The sequence below is a fragment of the Typopeltis vanoorti genome, chromosome 19 (assembly GCF_054136105.1).
Source record: "Typopeltis vanoorti isolate ZY-2024b chromosome 19, IOZ_Tvanoo_1.0, whole genome shotgun sequence".
In the NCBI taxonomy this organism is placed as follows: Eukaryota; Metazoa; Arthropoda; class Arachnida; order Uropygi; family Thelyphonidae; genus Typopeltis; species Typopeltis vanoorti.
Genome location: NC_143567.1, coordinates 26,815,222 through 26,839,507, shown reverse-complemented (window position 1 = coordinate 26,839,507; position 24,286 = coordinate 26,815,222). Strand labels below are relative to the sequence as shown.

Here is a 24,286-nt window from a genome sequence, read left to right as displayed (position 1 = left end):
TCGGGTCCCGTCTTCAGGATTTGTCCGATGGAAGATTGCACAGCAATTTTCCTGATAGAGCTGGGACGTATCTTGGAGGTTTTCAATAAATGATTAGTCATTTGATCAGGAGTTATCTTTGTTGTTTTGTATGTTGTTGGTTCTGCCCCACCTAATTTTCTCAAAAGTGACCAGCTTTTCTGGCTAGATGTGGTGAAATAGAGTTCATGGATAGTTGAGATCCATCTTTCCTTTCTGTTTTTATCCAGGGTTGCTATGAGCTCTTTAGCAACAGTTGGGTCTTCAGTTTCCTCGCATGTGGCTAAAAGTTCTTCTTCAGTTTCTCTACTCCAGCATGGGATATATTGTTTTCTATAGCCTCTAGAAATAGATGCTTTGGCTGCAGTTTTGATTAGTTTAATAAATCTAGGATAGCAATTAGGAGTGGGTGGAATTGCTCTGATGATTTGCTCGATTTGTTTCTGAAATGCATTCCAGTTGGACCTGCAAAGGTTCCATCTAATGATTGGTGTTCCACTGATGACTGGGATTGGTGTGCCTGTCTCTATTAATGTAGGACAATGCTGACTGTTAGGAAATCTGTTGAGGATGGATCTGGGGTGTAGGTTCTGTTCTATCTGGCTGACTGTAGAGTGCCCTCCTGCTTGATATCATAAATCATATACAAGTTATATGTATCCATCCAGTTGACTAGATTATCACCATCCCGGTTGTTAGAAGAATAACCCCACATGGTGTGATGAGAGTTCAAGTCACCAACATAGATAGCAGGGTGAGGTGATGGCTGGTCCATCTGATCAGGCCAGGATTGTGAAGGTGGTTCGTAGACATTGTAGATGGTGGTATTTAGAACTTTAATACCTATGGAGTATTCTATATCAGGTACATGTTGGATTATGTCCTTGAGGCCAGGCCGGATGTAGGTTGCCAGGCCATGCATGGGATGGCAGTTATAAGACATGAGAATTAGGTCTAGGATCTTTAGTCTATTGAGTGCTGTGTCAGGCACATGGGTTTCCTGGAGAGCCAAGACTTCAATTGCTTTGTCTTTAGCTATTTTGGCAATGGCTTTGGATTTAGATATTAGGGAATGTATCTTGAGAGAGCGTTGATTAGGGGACTGTAACTTATTTTTCGAAGCTTGCCCTCCACTCAAACAAGCAATGCGATCCTTGTTATTCTGGGTGACAATCAAGCCGGCATGGAGCTTTTTAAGTTTTGTATTCATCGTTGTTGTTGTAAGTGATCCAGGAGGCTTGGCACCTTTGGACACTTTGTTTGAGACATTAGCTTCATGTTACCTGTGATTCATCTCTGGAGCTTCTTTTGTCTGAAGCACCAACAATGTACCACAAGGTAACGGGGGGGAGGGACAGTCTCAATCCCCTCCCAGATAAAACCTTGTTTTCAGTTTTGATATTATGAATTATTTTTCTTTGGTATCTTTTGGCTTTTAATACCTGAATTTTATTTCTTGTGTTATAGAATTTGGCAAACTTTTTTCCCCCCACTTTTCTATAATTTACATATTCATGTTAATTTCAGATCATTCTTCAGATTTATTTTGGTGCTCTGCAGATAATTTCTGTGGCTGTTTAAAAAAAAAAAAAAAAAAATCTAATTAATATTTTTGCTTTATTAAAAGTTTTACTTTGTTGTGAAGAGATGTTTTAAGTTACAGCACCATCAACCAAGTTATGGACTGGCTTTACTGAGAGTTGTTTATAAATATTAATTTCCAAATTGAAATCCAGTGCTTGGATTAATTTATATGAAGCTGGGAAAAACTTCTTGTATTTTTGTTCATTATATATACTATTGCAGTCTTAAAATGCACACACAACTAAATGTTGTAATATCATTAACATTCATTGTTATAAATTAAACATATTTGGTCGTTTGAAAATTAAACATACAAACTTATTGTTTTAATACTGACCATATTGTAATGCGTACAAACATCTTGCATTCTTTGCCTACCAGTTTCGCTAGCAAACTGTCTAGCTTTTTCAAGGCGTTGATGAAAAAGCATAAACTAGTAAATGCAAATTGAAAGGAACATAAAAACTTTGTAAACAATCTAGTAGCTAAGGTTACACATTTGCGTGACAGAGACTGAGAGGACTTATTGTTCTTATCCATTATCATGCATGAGTGTTTGTTGTAAATGCGTAGTGTGATTACTGGCTAGCTATAGTTCAGATGGATGTAGAGAGGGGATCAGGTTTTTCCATGAACTGTTTAGAATAGTACCCTAATTTCTGTTGAGGTTTCCGCCGGTTATTAACACTATTGTGGCTTCCTTGAATAAACGATGTCTGTAGTCGTCATCCAAATATGGCATGGAGCCGTTTACAGAAAGCCTACAGACATTGGAAGATATCTTCATTATACTTCAAACCAAAATAGAGCCCGAAGGTTTATATCAGAAGAGGAGGATACACAGACGAACTCTCACTAATAGCCAACACGTTATCACAAAATGGATATCCTCCAAACATCAGCAAAATATATCTATACGGTGACAACCCCAGACAAGAAGAATCAAGCTCCCAGCACATTTCTACTGTAGTGATCCCCTTTCATCAGGTCAATTTCTTATCAAATAGCCAGAATACTAAGAGCCTACAACATCAGAATGGTCTTCAAACTAACCATTAGCATCAGACAGGTTTTAGGATCCCCAAAAGATAAGGTGCCATTTTACAAATATCCAGGAGTATTTTTAAATATAAAGAGCCAATAGGCTTCATTTCGGCAGTATAAACATTATTCAAATTAAGGGGATGTTAAATCCCACATTGTTTTAAAACCAAATAAGAAACTCAAAGATTGGAATCAGAGAGTTTCATGCTGAATATAGTAAAACTATAAAGTATCGACGAATTACTAGCGTAAGCTAATGCAAGTAGTCCTAGTACGTAGTACAATCTCGGGCAACTTGTTGCAAAGGTGGGAGAAGTTCAGATTGCTATTCTTAGGTATTTTCCATAATGTAAAAACACATTTCCTAGGAAATGTATGCTGTTATTACATTATGGTGGGAGGTCACTACCCAGACCGGTTTCAGCCTTTTTTGAGGCTTCATCAGTGAGTAGCTAGACCAAAAGATACCAAAGGGTATAGCGAAAAGAACTTATATGCTTTGCTATACAAGTTGTCAACATCCCCTTAATTTGAATAATGTTTATATCGCCGAAATGAAGCCTATTGGCTCTTTATATTTAAATAACTTAATGGTTGACAACTCGTATAGCAAAGCATATAAGTTCTTTTTGCTATACCCTTTGGTATCTTTTGGTCTAGCTACTCACTGATGAAGCCTCAAAAAAGGCTGAAACTGGTCTGGGTAGTGACCTCCCATCATAATGTAATAACAGCATACATTTCCTAGGAAATGTGTTTTTACATTATGGGAAATACCTAAGAATAGTGATCTGAACTTCCCCCACCTTTGCAACGAGTTGCCCGAGATTGTACTACGTACTAGGACTACTTGCATTAGTTCATGCTAGTAATTTGCTGATACTTTATAGTTTTACTATATTCAGCATGAAACTCTCTGATTCCAATCTTTGAGTTTCTTATTCAGTTTTAAAACAGTGGGATTTAACATCCCCTTAATTTGAATAATCCAGGAGTATATTACATTCCTTGCTCTTGTAGTCTTGCTTACATCGGACAAACTTCATGGAGTTTAGAGATCAGACAAAAAGAACATGTTGGTGATGTAAACCACAACAGAAGTATTTCTTCCACTTAGCACATTATTTCTGTATGTCTACCCACACGATAGAGTGGCAAAACAGCTCCATGCCATATTTAGATGATGACTACAGACATAGTTTATTCAAGGAAGCCACAATAGTGTTAATAACCGACAGAAACCTCAACAGAAATCAGGGTACTATTCTGAACAGTTCATGGAAAAACCTGATCCTCTCTCTAAATCTATCTGAACTACAGCTAGCTAGTAATCACATTACGCGTTTACAACAAATACGTATGTATGATAATGAATAAGAACAATAAGTCCTCTCTGTTCACGCGAACATGTAACCTTAGCTACTAGATTGTTTACAACGTTTTTATGTTCCTTTCAATTTGCATTTACTAGTTTTTTATGCTTTTCCGTCAACACCTTGAAAAAGCTACAGTGTGCTAGCGAAACTGGTAGGCAAAGAATGTAAGATGCTTGTATGAATTACAATATGGTCAGTATTAAAACAATAAGTTTGTATGTTTAATTCACTGTTAAGTTTATTTTATGCAGATCTGCTGATTTGATCCCAATAATTGCTTAAATTTCTGTTTTAACGTTTGTCTAATATTGTATTAACTATTGGATGTATTAATTTTTCCTTATTTAGCTTCTTAAAACACTACCAATTCTACAAAGTCAGTTAGATGCACTGTTGGAGTTTGACGTAAGTCTTTTATATGTATATAAATTTTTTTATAGAAAAACAATTGCTATTAGTGTTTTTCTAACATTCTTGTTCATGCATAATCTTACAATTTAATAACGCATTTCCATTCTATGCAATATGAAGGGTTTTCATTTTAAATTTTAGGAGCAAGTTGTAACTTAATGCTCGTGAGGTGACTATGAGCCAGATCCCAACTTATTTTTCATATCAAATAGGAGCTGTAAGAGATTGCCAAATTATCTTTTGCAATATTGGATTTCTAATGAGGTCAAAATAGCAATCATGAGGATTACTTGACATTTACCCTTTGTTTGGAAAAATGAAGTTCCTATCTTGACTGATATGTGAGGATCCTTTTGCAGCTTTTTACCTGCAAGTGAATTAACTGGTAACAGTTCATTCACCTACAGGTGACAGTTTATCCTATAAACTGATCAGTGAATAGGTATAATACACATGCTGATCCTGAAGTCTTAGATGCTTTGGTCATAATTATAACCAAATAATGGTAAAATCTAATGTCAGAAATTTCATCTAAAATGGAAATGTGGTAAAAAGTGCATTGTCCTCTTTGGCAAGAGATTAACTGCAATATAGAAGTGCTGTATTAAACAGGATTTCTAGACCTACATCCAGACTTTTTTTTTGTTTTTAAGTTGAGGTTTGGTCTGGAGTTATAGCAGAAAAGCAATTTTCACATAGGTACCTGAAGTTTGATCTCAGGTAAAACATGGTGCAATTGCAGAATGTCGATACCAACATTCTGCAATTGCACCATGCTGTGCGCTGGTGTAACAGCAATGTATACAAAGTTGGATGACTTTGAGGTTACTATATGTAGATCAGTTACAACGAAGAATTTAAGAAATTGTGCAAGAGAAATTTGGAAGAAAGCAAGATGGGGGATTCTCAGGACCAAATATTTTAAGTCAAATCATTAGAATGTAACAAAGATTGGCGATTTCTGCAGGTGTAGAAAAGGCAAATAAGGTAAGGTGACGAGAAAGCTATTCAAAATGCTAAATAAAAAAAAAAAAAAATCAGCTAACGCCTTTTTATTCCCATATACGGGAGTAGGCGAGGCCATTTAGCCCTATCTAACTTTTGGAGACTGAGTGGGCAGTTCAATCTCCACTGGTACCAATCAGAGATAGATGGCCCAAGGCTATCTCTAATTAAGTGGTACACAGTGAAGAGAGATGGCTCAAATGTGCCGCCATCTCGTGGTCCCTAACACAATATATTTAATGTCTGAAATAATGTGGGTTCTATGGTCGATTTTCTTGAGTTTACGGGACGAAAAACCAGAGTTTTCAGGAGGAAAAACCCACTTGCCCGTGCCAGAGATCGACTAACTCGGGAACCAGTCGAAAAAAGGCTTAGAAAAATTTCCTCTAGTCGCCGACTAGACTCGAAACCAAGTCTTCCTTTGTGCGGCCAAGCGACGTGGTGTGCAAACACCACATCCACTGAGCTACACAGGCTTCATATATGATTTAAATGAGTCATATATAGTAATATATAACAAATTCTAAATCTTTATTTAGAATTGAAGGATGTATAAGGACATTGTAGTTATGAAATCATGTTTAAAGCAATTATGCATGCTATTATGATGTTATTGATCTATGTGGATCACTTTATGAAGAAAGTGGCATTAAATCTGATATTAAAATTGAAAATTGTAAACTTAAGCCTTTACTTTATGAAGATGGTTTTGCACCTAAATAAAATCCAAATTGGATAACTGCTGTAATAAATTTGGTATGAAAATTGGTAAAAACTCTGAAAACAGGCAAGAATAGGGAAAACGTCTCATTCTCAGTTGAGAATCTAATAGAACAAGTAAAATATTTCAGTATTTAGGCAAGATTTTTAGTGAAGATTTCCAATTAAATATTGGAAATAAGAGTATAACTCAGCCTGGTTGGCAGAGTGGTTAACATATCTACTCTTCAACCAATAGGCTGTGAGTTTGAATCCTGCCATAGGCATGGATGTTTGTGAGTGTCTTTAGGTGGGAGTGAATATCATTGCCCAGTGTGAGACCACTGCCCTGCTTATTGGAGGTAGTAGTAGTAGCAGCTTTAAGTTCCATGTTTAATCTGTAGAGCAGGGTTATAGACTATGTAAAAAAAGAAATTAAAAATACAAAAAAAATGAAATTGAAAAATAAAAAAAAATCCTTAGGTCACCCGTGGTACAAAATGTATGATAGGTTTACAAATAATCTTTTGTGGGTAGCAGCAACATTAAAAAAAAAAAAAAAAAAAAAAAAAAAAGCTGGTATGATGGGAAGCCAACTGAATTAATTTATATAGAATGAGAAAAATCAGCCAAAAGGCCAAGCTAGCAGCATTTAAAGTTTAACATGTGGACAGAGAACTATGTTAAAAAAAAAATTATAACAAATAAGAGTGAAAAAAAGTTGAAAAAGTAGTGATAAAACCATATTAAAAATGAAGATTTTAGAAAGGAATAAGATATTGTTAACATTCAGAAATATTCGAGCAGAACTTAACTGGTATGGTCATCACTTAAACCAGTGGTCGCCAAAGTGGTCGATATAACATTGTTAAGGGTCAATAGAAAAATATAAGACATCATTGTACAGGTAATATTTAATTTGGTTAACTTGGATTACCTCCATCCTGAATGATAACGCAATTAAGAGTGAATCGTGGGAACAGTGACATGAATAGGACCTGTAAGATGGAGCAAGGACATGAAAACAGTTACAAAGGCCCATCATGTAGGCCAAAATGACGTATTTACCAATAAACGGATGTCTGTGGTTCCCACCTGGCGGCACAGCGGGAGCGCGATTGCAACACATGCATGGTTGCTTATTTACTTATACTTGCACATATTCGATCCCAGTCTCGTTTTTGCGCATCGACATACAAGTGAGCATTAATGTTCTAAAATTCAGGCCTGTAAATTTGTACATCCTATACATACCTATAGGAAGATTGTATTATTGTTATTTTGTTATCTAAATTACATTTTATATATTATTTATCCCTCCTATCAAATATGTAATGTTAAGGACTTCAAAAACATATCCCTTTGACGTTAAGCCAATATAATAATATATACTATATTATACATACAAGAAACACTAACTATAAAATAAACAATCTAAAAACTCACATAAGCGTCTTTTTTGCTTGTCCTATTATAATTACGTAATAGTAAAATAGACGGGGTCGATAAAAAGTCAAACTGTTGAATGGGGTCGATGGTCAAAGAAGTTTGGCGACCCCTGCCTTAAACGGAATGAGGTGAATGGTGAGAAATAGGTGGTTATTGGAAAAAGGTCCAGAGAAAGACCAAGATCTAAGTGGATTGATGTAGTTACTAGTATCTTTTTGCAATATTGAAACTTGACAAGTAACAAGTGAGTTTAAAAAAAAAAATGTTGAAAAGAAGTTAGTAATGCAAACTTTGATTGTATTATCCTATATATGATAATAGAAACAATTTATTTATAACAATTGAACAGATTGCTTATGGTAAATAAGTACAAAGCTTTATCTAACAAATCCAAAAATAAATAGAGAAAAAAATTCTTGGCAGAGAAATTGTTCTAGAATAATATTAAAGCAATGTCTCCAAATCCTTCAGTGGATCAGTACTGAGATTGAAGTAGGCCAATTTGTGTGTGTGTGGGGGGGGGATATCCTGCAAGTTGGGGAAGAAAAAAAAAAGGATTTATTCTCATTCATTTATTTATTCACAAAGAAAAAGCGGTGTTTTTCTTTAAAATATGGTAGAAAATTACATTTATTACATTTTGAAGGGTTTAAAACTAGAAAAACACAGCTCTCAAAGGAAAATAATCTCTACAAACAATGACTGCACTCATATTTGTAAGCACACAATCTTAATGCTGTTATTACATTCAGACTGTCCTAAAAACACTTTCACATCATTGACTCACATGTTTCAACTTCATCCCTATCATAGCTAATTCATCATGCTTCTCAAGATATACCTGATACACAGGTATAGGTTTTAGAGGAATAAGCAGAGTTCACTATGGCACACAGAACATTGGTTAATAGTAGTAAAGGTGTGCATGAGTAGTTAACTAATTGATGTTAAAATCAGTTAATGATTAAAATAGCAAAAATCAGTATTATAAGGCAGCAAAGAACCAGACTAGATAGATTAATGAAAGAGAGCTAGTCCCTTTCAATATATGTGGGTATTGTAACTGAATGAGAATTAAAGTTCTAGAGGTATGAGAAATATGAGGGTATTGTAACTGAATGAGAATTAAAGTTCTAGAGGTATGAGAAATTAGAATTTTGGTCCTTTTCATGTGAAACATTAATTTATAAAAAAAAAAAAAAACCCTCTTAACTCGCAGCTTTGCTGTAATCCAAACTGACCAACCAGTATTTGTGGTATTGGTCTCCCATTTACAGTCAAAATCCCAGTATGTAGCAATTGTGTATATATAAGCTGTGTGTGTTTGTACAGGCCCGTTCCGTACCGTGGTGCAATGAACCCAGGTGGCACAATTTAGGGACAGTATAATCGAACAAACACATTCATAAAATTTATGAACCCACGGAACAGTTCTGTATACACACACACAGAGTTTATATATACAATTCTTCAGTTACTTCATACATTATTTGGTGCATTTAATTTCTTAATAACAATTGTTAATTATTGTAGTCCATATGCTATTTTGGAACATTAAGCTGTTCAAAAATCTCATCTCATGTTGGAGAGAAAAAAACTAAATTCATTTGTCAGTGTTGAATATTCTTAGTAGCTTACATCCTCAGAAATTTTTATCATTTGTTAAGTAGTTTTAAGAATAAAGGATTCCTTCCTTAAGATGCATAATATTTGATTTTGTTTTCAGTGCACAGCTAATGATCTCACGAATGGAGTAGTGAACTCTTGTTTTATGCTTCTCTTCAGAGATCTTATAAGGCTTTTTGCTTGTTATAATGATGGCATAATCAATCTCCTTGGTAAGTGCCTATTTATACTCTTTTTTGCAAATTATTACAATTCTTAAATTGCAGTCTTTTCCATTCCAGTAAAAGACTGTTTTTTTATGCATAGGAAAAGCTGAATCTCTAAAGCAAGAGGAAAAAGCATTTAAGAGACCAGGAAAATTGGTGAAAATTTGGTCTCTGCTGAAATTAGAAAACTTGGCAGATTAAATTGATTAGTGCATTCTAAACAGAAATTCTCCTGTTTACATATAGATAGAATTTTGTTAAGTTACATTGCCAGTCTTTTGAGGCTTTGTTGGTTATTTAAGTACTAATCACTATTGAATTAAAAATTCCACACTTATCACTTTGTTTGCTCTGCTTGCTGTGGATAGTAGTTTACTTAATTACTATTCTTAGTAACTTGATCTGTAGTCTCATGACAGATTTAAGTGAATGCACTTGATGAAGCTTAATTAACCTTCAGTTTCTTACAGTTCCCAAATTTGAGAAGAAAATGAGTAAACCTGGATGAATGACGTGATACTGAAAATGGAGGAAAGAAAGAAACACAAAAATCGTCCTGAATACAAGAACTTAAACAAGGAGATCAGGAAAGAAAATGTAGGATTGCAAAAGAACTATGGCTCAACAACAAAAGGAAATTGAACTTCTGGACAAAAAGCACCAAACCAGAGGACTTCATGAAAAAGTTAGGGAGTTAATTAGCAAATCATGCAAAAGGGTAGGCTCTCATTGCATTGAAGATACCAGTGGAAACATCCAAATGGAGAAAGACAAAATAAGGGATAGATGGGTAGAGTATTCAAAGGAACTCTACAATCATGATAGAATAGATAAGCCAATGCAAAATTTGGAGGGGCCTACTATTCTTACTTTGGAAGTAATAAATGCCATTAGGAAACTGAAATCAGGAAAAGCTCCAGGAATGGATGGAATTATGGCAGAATATCAAAAGGCTTTAGACGATAAGGCGATAAGATCACTGACTGACATATGTAACAAAATATACAAAACTGGACACTTGCCAAAAGATTTTAAGCACTCAACTTTCCTACCAATACATAAAAAATTGAAGACAATCAAATGTGAAGAGTACAGTCATTCTTCAACATTAGAACTATTATAGAAAGATATCTGGAGAAACAGAAAGAAGTAGACTTATGTTTTATTGACTTGCACAAAGACCTTTGACAATATACAACATGAACAACTAATCAAATGCATCAGAAATTTAGGAGTAGATGGTAAAGATATCAGATTACTGATAAATCTATATTGGGAGCAAACTGCTTCAATAAAAATATCAGGAGAAATCTCGGAGGAATTCCCTGTAAAGAAGGGTGTCAGACAAGGCTGTGTTCTTTCGCCTATGTTGCTTAACCTCTATACTGAAAATATCTTCCAGCAATTAGAAGAATTTAAAGGAGTCAGTATAGGAGGTAGGAATATAAACAACTTAAGATATGCAGACGATACAGTACTGCTAGCTGAAAATAAAAAAGATCTTCAAAACCTACTAGAAGAGACTCTGAAGTTAAGTGTGAAAAATATGGACTCAATTTCAACTTCAAAAAAACCAAAACCATGCTGGTAACAAGAGAAAAAGGAAAACACTTGATATAAATATTAAGATCAGAGGAAATACTTTAGATCAAGTAGAGAGTTATATATATTTGGGTCAACTAATTACAGAGAATGGAAAGTGTGATAAGGAAATATTAAGAATAGAAATTGCTAGCTCAACCTTCATTAGCATGAAAAACATTCTGACCTCAAGGGAAATTCACACCAAAACAAGAATTAGGCTGTCCAAATGCTATGTATGGTCAACACTGCTATATGGAACAGAAACCTGGACAATATCAAAATATTATGAAAATAAACTAAAAGCCTTTGAGATATGGATCCTCAGAAGGATTCTTAGAGTCCCATGGACTGCCAAAAAAACTAATTTAGAAATATTAGAGATGATTGGAGAAGATTGGAATCTGTTGAAAAACATTAAGAAAAGGAAAACCACCTACCTTGGTCGCATACTAAGGCATGCATCCCTACTACAAAAAACACTTCTAGAAGGAATGATACAAGGAAAAAGAGGAAGACAAAAAACAGATTGGAATGGAAATATTAAGAACTGGACCTTTTTGTCCTCATGAAGAATGCAAAAGAGAAGCACAAAACCGTACATGGTGGAAGTTCATGGTAGTTAACCTCCTGGAAGGAGATGACATCTGACAAGACATGGTTTCCTACCTTGGCAAGATTTAAAAAAAAAAAAAAAACCTTAAAGCAAGCATTTTGTCTAGTTAGTAGTATTCACCTGTAAATTGATTCATCTCATAATAGGCTGACATGCAGAAGTGATGGTTTCCAAGTAAGTTATACTTGACAAATCTTTTTAAATTAAAGATACCAAAAAAGTATATACTTGGTTTAATCCTTTATCCAAGTGTAAGTAAACAAACCTGGAGTATTTTTAGGACTGGGACAACTTGTGTATAGAAGCATACAGATAATGCATAGCATTATACATGTCTGCAAGGATATGTGCTTTGCATTATGGGATACTAAGGCAAGTGATGTGAAGTCATTAGCTTCTATATACGAGTTGCCCCAGTCCTGAAAATACTTCAGGCACAAACTTTGTTTGCTTACTTGGATAAAGAATTAAACTAAATATATAATTTCTTGGTATCTTTAATTTATAGTATAACCAAGTGGAAAAACTTTCAATGACAAATGTTTTGTTTAATCCTTCACCCAAGTGCAAGCAAACAGTTTGCAATATTATTGCCTTCATCATTCCCCATAATGCACAACTCTTGGATATACAATGTTATGCTTTATGAGATGGGCCATTACCTTTTCTGTATTTTTTATGTATTTTAAGGTCATTAGTAAACTTGTAATATATTTGTACTGTGAGTGAGCTAATTATTTTTTTTTCTTTTCTTTTTTATCAGTTTTATATATCTTGTGTTTTTTATATTATTTTTTATTTTATTTGGACACAGTCAGGAAATCTGGCTCTAGAGACCAAACATGGAACTTTTTCAAGCTACTTCAGGCCTCCAATAAGTGAGGTCTCACACAGAGCGATGAAATTCATCTCCCACCTAAAGACAATTGTAAATATCCACACCCATAGTGGTATTCAAACCTGCAACCTATTGGTTGGAGTGTGGATATACTAAACACTTGGCCAACCAGGGTGGCAACCTAGACTGGTTTCATCCTTTTAGATCTTATCGGTGGGAGCTAGACCAAGGAAGAGATTGGATCACTGCAGAAGTCATTTTCCATAAGTAAGCAATAAAATGTATCACCATTCCAACCTAAGCAATGTTCATCACCACTTAGACTCCCAAACCAGACCTCCTTCTCTTAACAAAAACCCAAATTACAGTTACATCAACCACAGTTCACCTTCAGTGCTGCAAATTATATACTTCATGATTATTTTCTTTACAAAGGTGGTACCTGTACCTTTGTACTACATTCTAACATTGCCTGCCAGAGAATGCCAAATTTAAAATCCCTTGCCTTTGACCTTCTCTGGCTGAAAGATTTCTTGCCTCACTTAATAACACTCATTTGCTGCATTTACTGTTCTCCAAACTCTGAAAAACCACAAAGACCTCTTCACCTTCCTCTCCATGGAGTTCAACCATCTACAATCCAGCTACCCAAACAGCAAAGTCATCATTTTAGGTGACTTGAATGTCTACAACTCCAACTGGCTCCCCTTCTCCAACACTACAGATCAAGCTGGACATGATGCAGAAGTTTTTGCTATAAGCAACAATATAACACAAATTGTGAATCTACTTACCCGAATTCCAGATAATGTTCTCCTTTCAGACACACTGTAGAAGTTGCCTCTCCTCTCACAACTCAGACCATAATATAATGAAAGTTTCCAGTCTCATGGAACACCTCTTTTCTGACTACATCCAACCTCATGCCCTCTGGTGCTACAAAGGTTCAAAGTGGGATCTTCAGAACTACTTTCTTTCTCATGGCATGATTATTGCTTCTGCTCTTCTGACCCAGACACCTACAGTGAGCAAGTTACAGAAATCATTCTAAATGGCATGAAAAGCATTCATCCCTCATTTTGTTCAATTCCCATCCACTTTCCAAGCCCTGTTTCAATAGAAGATGTATGAAAGCAGTCGAAGAAGAAACTCATCTTACCACATGTAGCTTGCATCAAGAATCAAAGCTCAGCTTATGCATGGAATCGCACAGTAAATGTAGGTCAACTATCAGCGAATCCAACTTCACAAAAGCCACTAGCAAAAAACTTCTCTTGCAAAAGTCATTGGACACAACTTCTGCTCGCCTGCGCTCTCATCTTTCTGCCATCCAGATGGCACCCAAAGAAAAAGTTGACCTCCTAGCATCACTCTTCATCTAACTCCTGCATAGATGACAAAGGCAAATGACCTCATTCATACCAGCAACTGAGCACCATATGACTCTTGGAGCCTTTTGTTCAGAAAGACATAAGAAGAACGTTAAACAACCTAATCAAAGTCTGGTCCCGATGACATCTCTCCTATTGTACTCAAACATTGTGTTCCAGAGATAACACCTGTCTGCTATCATCTCTTTAGTGTTCTGTTCTCTGCTGGCACTGATACCATCTCATTGAAATTAACACATATCTAACCTTCTTCTCCCTGCAAAAAAAAGGACAAAAGCTTACCTGCCAATTGCCATCACCTCAATCCTCTCCAAAATAATGGAGAAAGTTATCAATGGTCAACCTCTTCACTACCTAAAAGCTCACCAGTTCATCAGTGACTGCCAGTATGGATTCTGCCAATCCAGGTCCACAGCTGATATCTTAGCCTACATCTCTCACAACTGGACATGCCATGGGAAAGTTTGGAGAAACATGTTTGGCATCAAGGCCTGCTTTGCAAACTGCCTTCCTTTGGTCTACTTGCCACACTCTGTATAGCATACTGGATAGCTAGCTTTCTTTTTGGTTGTTTGCTGCATGTCATGTTGGTAGCACCCTCTCTTTGAACTTTGCATACTCTCAATCACTAGAAATCTTACCATACTTTTGCTGATGATGGCACTCTCAATTCATCCTACTTTTTTGACAAACTGTGTAGTTTCCAGACATTCCTTACATCAAGATCATCTGTAACCAGTCCCTTAAACATTGATCTCCATACCATACTTAAGTGGGGCAAGGATAATCTATGCTCTTTTCCACTTTAAGATTTCAACCCACACACTGCAAGGAAGTTGCATATTCCTCTGTGCTTGAAGGTATTGATGTTACCAAGTAATTACATCCTCTCGTTCTATGAAGGCTGAAGTGCATTGTTTTATGTACCTGAAGCTGAAATCTTCCGATGAAGCATTGTTCTCGATATTTGTGGCAGATCAGGATCACTGTTCACTTCAACAATCACCTTGTTCAGTGTGGATTGCTCATTCCTGAATAAAAATGCATGAATCTTTTGGTGAATGGCACACCAAAGTTGTCAGATATTGGCATTGAGGTGTTTTGCACTGGATTGGCTAAGTTAGAATCCCTGTCATGTCTGCTTTTTGGATGTTGTCTTCAGCATGTGTGACCTCTTTTCACACTTAAGGTGGTGTTAATTCTGAAACCCCAGTCAGCTTGCTCACCATTACTACACTCTTTCTTGGTCTTGCCAGGATGCGAAGCTTGCAGCTTTATGTAAACATTCATCAAAATTTGCTTTGACTGACTCTTCAATGTTGTTGCATGAAAATTTCTAATAAAAAAAAAATAAAAAAAAAATCTGGAGTTGCAATCAAAACATCTGACATGCTTGTTCTGATTTTGAAATCATGGAATGACCATGGAGTGATGTGATTGGCCAACACAATCAGCCAGTTTATTTATTGATTTATTTTTATGGTTTTTTTAAAGTAGTACTAAGTTTTTTAAACATTCTGTTTAATTTAAAGACTAAACACACTCATTTTATGTCCAAATGATATTTTAATTGCATCCTAAGAAGGGACTATTTTCTGTTGGCAGAATTGGCCGTTTTCCATGAAGGGAAGTGATTTCTTGCAATCTTAAAAGTGGAACAGGGTATAGTCACCTTCAATGCTGCTGAAACACAGTCCTGCCTTTTCTCTTGCAAAAGGGATCTCAGCTCCCCTTCTCTCATTCTCAGTAATACATCACCAGACAGGATGATGTAAATGTCAGTCCATGAAGGAGTTCATGGACTGACATTTACCTCCAACCTCTCTTGGCGCATACACATTACATCAATAGCTTCCTCAGCTTCTAAAAAACTAGACATTCTTTTTGACTTAAGAAGCTATTTCACACCCACACAGCTGCTAATCCTATATAAAGCCATTATCGACTCATACTTAAAATACTGTACATAAATTTAGGGTAGTGCACCTAAAACCTCCTTAATTCTTGATGCTGTCCAGAGGAGAGCAATTCGGCTCATAGATAATCCTCCCTCACAGATGCAGTATTTCAGTTCTCTGCAGCTACTTCCATGGTCACTGCTCCAGTGAATTGGTAAACATGATTCCTCCTTTCTGTTGGGCCTGTTAAAACTAGAGTAGCTGCTGTCCAACATCCTTTAACAGTATAACTGCAAACTCATTGAACCTGCTTCTTTCTCATTCATTTCATCTATCTCTGTTCTCTGGAACAGCCTTCCTCATGATGTTTCTCAACAATTTCAACCTACAGCTCTTTAAGAAGAATATCAATAGGTTTCTTCTTTCTCAGCCCTCATCTGCACCTCACACACACTAGCAATGATGTACTATAAGTTCTTGTACCTCTCATGGGTGGGATAATTATATATAAAAAAAATTATATTAAAATACTGCAGATCATATAGCTATAGAAAGTTTTTTTTCACTTGGTTGAAAAAAAAAAAAAAACTACTACTATTATGTGATTGAGAGTACTTGAATAATATGGTGATACTTCATTTTACTGCTTGTTTGAATCAATGCAGAAGTCATTTTCCATAATCCAGCTTCTTAATCTAGCTCCCACTGATAAGACCTCAAAGGTTGAAACTAGTCTGGGTAGCAACCCCTTCCATAATGCATAGTAATATACATGTACAAATGGGAGTTTGTAGTACTGAGGCAATTGATGTGAAGTCAACAACTTCTGTATACAAGTAGCTACTCATTAATGCTTCATATGTAGACTTTGCTTACTTGGGTGAAGGATTAATCAAGAACTTAATTTCTTAAGTATAATTCACTTTGTAACCAAGCAAAAAAAAAAAAAAAAAACTTTGTACAGGTACTGATTGTTTCCAAATCAGTGTTTAAATTAAGTTGATTGTCTTAAGAAATTTTATTTGCTGAGTTTGAGAAGAGGGAGAAAGGTTTATCAATGGTTGTTAATGAATCAGAAATAGTTTTTCTAGATTTTTGAATGCTTCAGCTCAATTCAGATTTAAACCAGTTTATAAACAGTATTACACTTCTGAATATTAGCATAATATTTAGTCAAGTTTCCAGTCTAAAACCATGCATTATGGTAGAATCGGTGAATTAATTTCAGGGTCCTTATCTGGGACACAAAAAACCAAAGGACTCCTTTTTTTTCTTTTTCTTTTTTAAGGGCCTTCTAATTAAAAGTAAGTTTGCTGGTCTTATATGATGGTAGCCAGGTTGAGTTTTTCATTTGGCTGGGAAATACAGACTATTGATCTTATACCCTTAATTGTTTGTATCTGTAATTCCACTTGGATCATAAGAAGTTATGAAAATTTTATGGCAAGTTATTTTTATTATATCCACTGGCCTGAAATTCATTAATTGCTTTCAAGTCCTGTGTGGGTCAGAGGCTTTGCAATCTAACTTGTTCATTTTTCTCACATCAGATATACCAGTGAGTGAATGGCAACCACAGAGGATATATATATATATATATATATATATAACAGAGGGTCTTGCATCAAGGCACTGAAGTTTAATGGTTTTGTGACTATGATCAAAAAGTTTGTCACATTGTTGGTGTGATATATTCTAAAAATCCTGTGACTTGATGTTCTAGTGACAACATTGCAATGAGGAAAAACTAAATCACAAGAACAAAAGAGGTGTATTGCACTTATTAAAGTACTATAATAGTATTACTTTATTAATGTAATTGCAAATTTTATTAAGAATATGGTTGATTTTATAATAAATTTCCTTTAAAATTGCATTGCTTTGGGACTTTTGATAACTAGCAATAGTGAGCTAGTTCATTATTGTATTATGAGTTAACTGTATTTTGTGTTTTATCATTGCTAATAATGTCAATGGTTTCAATTCATAACTGCAATTATTTAAAGTTTCTTTGATGGTAGAATAAATGACAATGAAGCAGATCTATTGAACCTAGAAAGATATTTCTCAATCCCTTCAAGAAATCTAAAAATTGCCTTAGCATCAGTTATGTTTGCATTGCAAACATGGCTATGATAAGAAATGTAGGATAAATTGTATTGCCCAAATTTGTCCTACAGAATTGCATTTATGGTCTTTGGCAGCCTCATAACTGATGAGGCTGCCAAAGACCATTTTTAGTTAGTTTATTTATCCCAGTACATGATGGAAGATGGTAAGTAGATTAAAAGCATTTGTTGAAAAACTTTGCATTGGGAGTATTGTCAAGGACTGATTTCTGCCAAAGGTTCTCGAGACCTTCAATTTTTACACAAACTAAAGTTTATAAAAGAAATATGTTTAATCAAAATATAATTTGATCATCTATTTACTGTACACCTTACTATTTCAGTTTTTAAGCTATAGTTTTAATGCCACTGAAATAGCAATACTCTTATTGAAAATGTGTATATAACAATCTTGTGTAATTGTACAATTACACAAGATTGTTATATTCATTAAGGTATCATCTAATAACTATGTTCATTTCATTTTAGAGAAATATTTTGATATGAATAAGAAGCACTGCCGAGAAGCACTGGATATTTATAAGAAATTCTTAATTAGGATGGACAGGGTAGCAGAATTCTTAAAAGTAGCTGAGGTATATTGCTTTTCATTATTTTGAACTATATTACATTAATAGCATTGTTTATTACTCTTTTCAGATCATTTTAAGTTTCATAACATGCTTTCTTGAAAACTAAAAAAACTGATCAGTAATGTTTCTTAGGTGAGACTTGGTGCCGACTCCAGTTAGTCAGTGCATCAATAGAAGAACTTCTGGGATAAGTTATGAACACTCAGGGCTATATTGGCATGTTAGTGAAACCAGGTACTTGAAGGCTATTTGTTGGTTATTTTCTGGTGATCTACATCTTGAAGGCATCAGAAAATTATTCTGTAGATGGCTTGATTCATAATTTGACACTAGGAAGAAATTCCTGATGTACCATGCAATCTTCGTCAAAGCAGTATTTGGTTCAAAACAAATGTAGATACTCCCCCCCCCCCTTCTGAATCAGTGTAACATTGTACTGATAGCTGTGACTATCCTACCAGATTTGCAGCACAGTCTTGATTCACACTTTTTTGCTCCTACATTTTTTTTTTTTTTAGTGCAGCAAACAAAAAGGGAAAACAGGCTTGTTTAAGATCATCTCATTCATAACCAAGTCAACTTTGCTCTTTCATATAAGTGTTGGGAAATGGTAAGTGGCTTCTGCTTCGATACTGTTCTGAGATTCTTACACAAATCTGATATTTTTGATCATTCCTTTTATCTGATATTTTAATGCAGTTTCAGTAATAGAATTTTTTGGCTCTGAGTTACTGGTAATTTCTGTGCATCTCAAAAAAGTAAACATTACCTTTTTCTGCTGATGGAATAGTGAGGGAATGGCTTCTTCCACTGCCTCATTTACTGTTTGTTCTTATGGAACATTTAATTCAAAAAAACAGTACAAGTGCTGTAAAAGCCATGTAGATCATGAGGCTCAGAGCCTTGACCATTCATTCTGTAACCTTCTGTATATTTTTAAGAATAGAATGGTGTTCAATCTTTCTGGTGAAATGCTTATTGTTAGTGATAATTTTACATCAATAACAAACTTCCATACTTATGTTAATATAGGCATTGGTTTAGTTTTGCTTGAACCATACCAACAAACTTTGAAGATGGTGACATTGATTTTCATCAATCATCTTCGAAGGTTTTTTTTTTTCATGCTTAAATCTGCTACTTAGCAGCGGTATAATCAGTTGTTTTCCCCTTATATTTTTGCATGTTCTTAGAGAGATCCATATAATATTGTAGCCAATATTTGACTCCCTTACCAACAAGTTCAGAGAACTTCACTTGACTCAAGATTCAGAGGCAGTGTGCTGTTGCTGCTATTGAATAGTTTGCTCTTGTCTTTCTTGGCCAAACTAGTCCTGCATTTTTTGGAGTCATCTCTTTGAGCTATAATTCCCTTTCTCTCACTGTCATTATTCATTTCTATTTCTACCCCTTACTACATGTATCTATGCTTTCATGCTGTCAGATATCACTTTCTCTGATTGTTCATTTACTCTTTCACTGAAAATTTCTCCCAGGACCAAAATCATTGGAGTGCAAATCAATCTTGCAAGTACAACTCTTTATCTTTCACTCCATACATCAATATAGTATGCACTATTTTTCCCACACAATCTGCTTACTAAATTATTTGCAATTATAGCTCACCTCATCATACTGCAGCACTTGCAGTCTTGACTCATATGCTCATTTTTTTTTTTTGACACTTCTCTGAAACAAAAACAATCCAAGAATGAAAAATTATGCAGCATATGTGAGATGAATACCTCAGAAATGGGAAAATATCCTCTGGAAAATTTTCCTGATAGACAAGTAGTAGATTTAAAATAACTGACTTGTTCTATTTGCAAAAATTGATTATTTACTGACTGAAAAGTTCTTTAAATGAGAGCAGTGAAAGTTTCCACATCTTACTGAAACTTTTTGCTAATTTTTAGTAATCAGCTCCTTTATTGTAATGGGTAAGTTATTAAGAAAACAATGTTTTAAATCCTTGACATCTAGTTTGTAAGATTCATTTTATGTATCACACATTTGTGTTATATGAAAACAAATAGAAATAACTGTTGACTAAACTTGCATCTCTTTGAAAAAAAAAATTGTTGTGGAGGATCGGACTATGGTAATCATGTTTTAGCAGTCTTTTTTACAGAAGCACTACTAATGAGAAGATATCATAGAATGCTCAGTCATAATGGTGTCTTGCCACAAGTACCTCATAGACATTCATGTTTTCCATAGCAATAAAAGTTGATTGTCAAATACTGCTGTTTCTTTTCTACATTGTACAACATTTGTTGTGATCTTTCTCGCCTTGAGATCCTGTTCTAATCAAAATGTGCCATGTAACATATTCTCATATGCTCTTAGATGTACACTGTGTTGAAATAAATACTGGGATAGCACTGTTTTAGAGAGCCCAAATGCACACATGTAAACGGTGTAATATCCTTTCTTTGACTCTGATCTATCCTTTAAGGTATACTCTGTCCAATACTGTGAGCATGGAAATTTAGGGTAATGAAGGCTTATTTTAATTTGGGTTTATTTGAATGTCACTTTGATATTGCAACCCTAAGAACTTAGCAATAGTCATTACACTATTATGACAGTTAATACTGTTGAGGAAAAGCTTTTCATTTGAAAGATATACTGTAATTAAGTCTGGAAATGGGATTATATGTTCCCTTACTTCAACATAGCAAGTCTGTTTATGAAAGACTTTCAGTGTGTTAATTAACCAGTAAAACTGAATTGGAACAATGTTCTAACATGGGGAAATCCTTCTGAGCTTTGACTATCTGAACAGTTGCCATTTAACCATCCAATTCACAATGGAGCTTGGACAAGTGACAGTGTGCTTCTATTCATCTTTAGAATGAATTGAGAGTTGTCACTTGTCTCCATTTTCTGCAGAGACAGTGAATATACAGAAATCAAACTGCCTCTAGATTCATAGATGGGACATAGTTAAATGCCATTTTTATAAAGAAGCCTATTTCATTGGAACATGTAAAAGAGCATTTGTGTGGTAAGCAAAAAACAGTATGGGAACATCATCTACAAAGATTTCCAGAAAGCTTAAGAGTCGAGATATCCAGCGGTATTGCAACTTAATTGTGCACACTATAGGTAAGGTTTGCTTCCTTGCAAGCCAGTGAGGTCCATGAAACGGCTTACATTTAAGCCATCATGTCTTTTTGCTGCAAAAGAAAGCACCTGTTCAGGGCAGCAGCATTGGTGAGAATGCCATAGAATACTTAATCTGAATAAGTTTTTCCATTATAAATAGAGATCTTTCCCATAACGTGATTGCATGATTCAAAAGATACAACACATGGTGAGCCAATGCCATTTGCTGTTAAAATTCTCAAAATCGTTAATTTTCATTTAATACCTTTCTTGTATTGCTCTGTAATGACAAACTTGATTATGTATTAGCTTCAGTGAACACATATCAAATGCATTTACTGTAACAGGCAAAAACCCTATATACAGTGCTATATTATTCTTAAAGAAATTAACTATGCCAAACTGTCCAACATAAATTATTCTCTATTGTCCTTAATGAGTTTGCTATAGCAAGCAATCTGATGTTCCATGAATAAATTCAGTTATTTGGAGACTTTTTTTTTTACAAGCTTTCATTAGGAAAATTTCATTAAGGCACATTAATAATAGATCTTTGGTATTTGTGACATTTTTAGTTTCAAATTTTTAAACATTTTCTGAACATTTACTTTCATTTTAATTTGGAAAGAATTTTTTCTTTTAACAGAATGTTGGTATAGACAAAGGTGATATTCCAGATTTAACAAAGGTAAGTTGTATATCACTTGAAATTATAAATTTCAAATTCAAATTTTCTGTTTAATATCTACTATTTTTAACTTAAGCATACTGAAAATGCAGTTTTGTAATTTATAGATAAAAACCAATTATTGCAACTGAACATTGATTTCTCAAGATATTTTATAACACAAGATGCTCAGAAACGAAAGGAAACAACAGAAATTAAACTGAAGTTTTCTACAGGTTTCAGTGGTTTCATCAGAAATTTTATATAGTAATTTTACTTTGTTTGCAATAGCACTGTTACTTCTCATTTTACCATGAGAAGCCTATCAGTATTGCTGATCAATCCCATTTATGAGCTCACAAAATCTATAACACAGTAGTGCTATATGGAAAACAAAGTAATCTGTTTCATAAACAGAATAAGAATATGGATGAAGCCTGAATGATAGTATTTCTCCTCCTTGGTTTTTTTTTTTTTTTGCAAAATCAGTTAAGTGAGCAGGTGCTTTTTATGTGGAATCTTTTTCCACCTATTTCAGTGTTCTGACTTGAGTGTTTGTTGTTACTACCAAAATCTGCACTAATGGCAAACCCAGATAACCTTGTGAGTGGCACATTCCCTTATCACCCCTCACACTGCTGCATAAGTTGAGCTTATCTGCAGCAGCCAGAGGGTATAGACTCAACACAGGAGTGCCATCCATTTCATAGTTAGTTGCTTCAGCAGGTGGATTGAACTTCCACTATCCTGCTGTCTATAACAACCACCTTGCATATAGTCTACCAAGCATCTTGTTTTGGATTCTGTAGTCTGAATGATTAATTTTAATAAATGCTGATGGTAGGGAGGTAATTGAATCAGGCAAAATGGTATAATTACTACATTACGAAACTTATGGATACAACTACCATGTTAGAGTAAAACTTTAGTTTAATATAAACCAAAATATACACTCAACATTTCGATCTTCATTAAGGTCATCTTCCGGAGTATGTGTGTATATATACAAAGAAACAAGCTGCACTACAATCTACGTGGCATGCTAAAGTTGCTGATCAACCATGAAAACTATTTGCCTGACCTCAGGTTTGTCTATTAGGTTACAAAGTTAAATTAAGTGGGGAGTAATATGTTCATACAGAAAATAAATAAATAAATAAACAAACAATAAAATTATATGTATACATATAAATTGCAACAACTGGTATGGATAGTGGCCAATAAAAGATGCAAAATTGCTTAAGTCCTAAAGTCAGGTTTGCTGGAAACTAAATGGGCTGAATATGTGCCATCCAAATTCTTGGGATATTTTAAGCCCCATCATTATTAAGATTAGGGTGGTTAATCAAAATTTCATAGTCTTCTTTAAATTTCTGTTCATACCAAGTTTTCGTATGATGCAAAGAACAAGTACATTTCCAATCAATTCGATGTAGGGTGTTAAGACTGTGATCTGAGAGGCCTGCTTCACCAATTTTGGTGAAGCAGACCTCTCAGATCATGCTCTTTTCAATCAAAATTTCACAGGCTTTAAATTTCTGATTATACCAAGTTTTTTGTATAATGCATCATACAGAAACTTGGTAAAACAGAAATTTAAAGAAGCCTGTGAAATTTTGATTAACCACCCTAATCTTAATAATGATGGGGGCTTAAAAATCCTAAGAATTTGGATGCTACACATTCAGCCCACTTAGTTTCCAGCAAACCCTGACTTTAGGACTCTTAAGCAATTTTTCATCTTTTGTTGGTCCCTATCCATACCAATTGTTGCAATTTATACGTATACTTATGAGTAATTTTATTTTTTGTTTATTTAGCTATTATTTTCTGTATGAACATGTTATTCTCCACTTAATTTAGCTTTAACCTAATCGACAATAATAAGGACTCTAGCTTTGATGTAGTGAGGGTTTCTCTTTTTTTTTTAAACACCAGAGGTCAGGCAAATAGTTTTAACGGTTGATCAGTAACTTTAGCATGCCATGTAGATTGTAGTGCAGCTTGTTTTGTTGGATATATATACATTTACTCAAGAAGACCTTATGTAAAGGTCGAAATGTTG

General features: G+C 34.7%; 1 protein-coding gene across 6 annotated transcripts in view; it reads left to right on the top strand.

Moving 5' to 3' along the window:
• LOC150095932 (phosphatidylinositol-binding clathrin assembly protein LAP-like) overlaps window positions 1-24,286 on the top strand; it is a 366,280-nt gene that overhangs the window by 158,255 nt on the left and 183,739 nt on the right. For all 6 annotated transcript variants that reach the window (XM_090409273.1, XM_090409270.1, XM_090409272.1 and 3 more), the window contains exons 6-9: window positions 4,371-4,427; window positions 9,313-9,424; window positions 18,340-18,446; window positions 22,201-22,242. In XM_090409273.1, coding sequence (XP_090265399.1) covers window positions 4,371-4,427; window positions 9,313-9,424; window positions 18,340-18,446; window positions 22,201-22,242 — 318 coding nt within the window. The remainder of the gene's footprint in view (window positions 1-4,370; window positions 4,428-9,312; window positions 9,425-18,339; window positions 18,447-22,200; window positions 22,243-24,286) is intronic.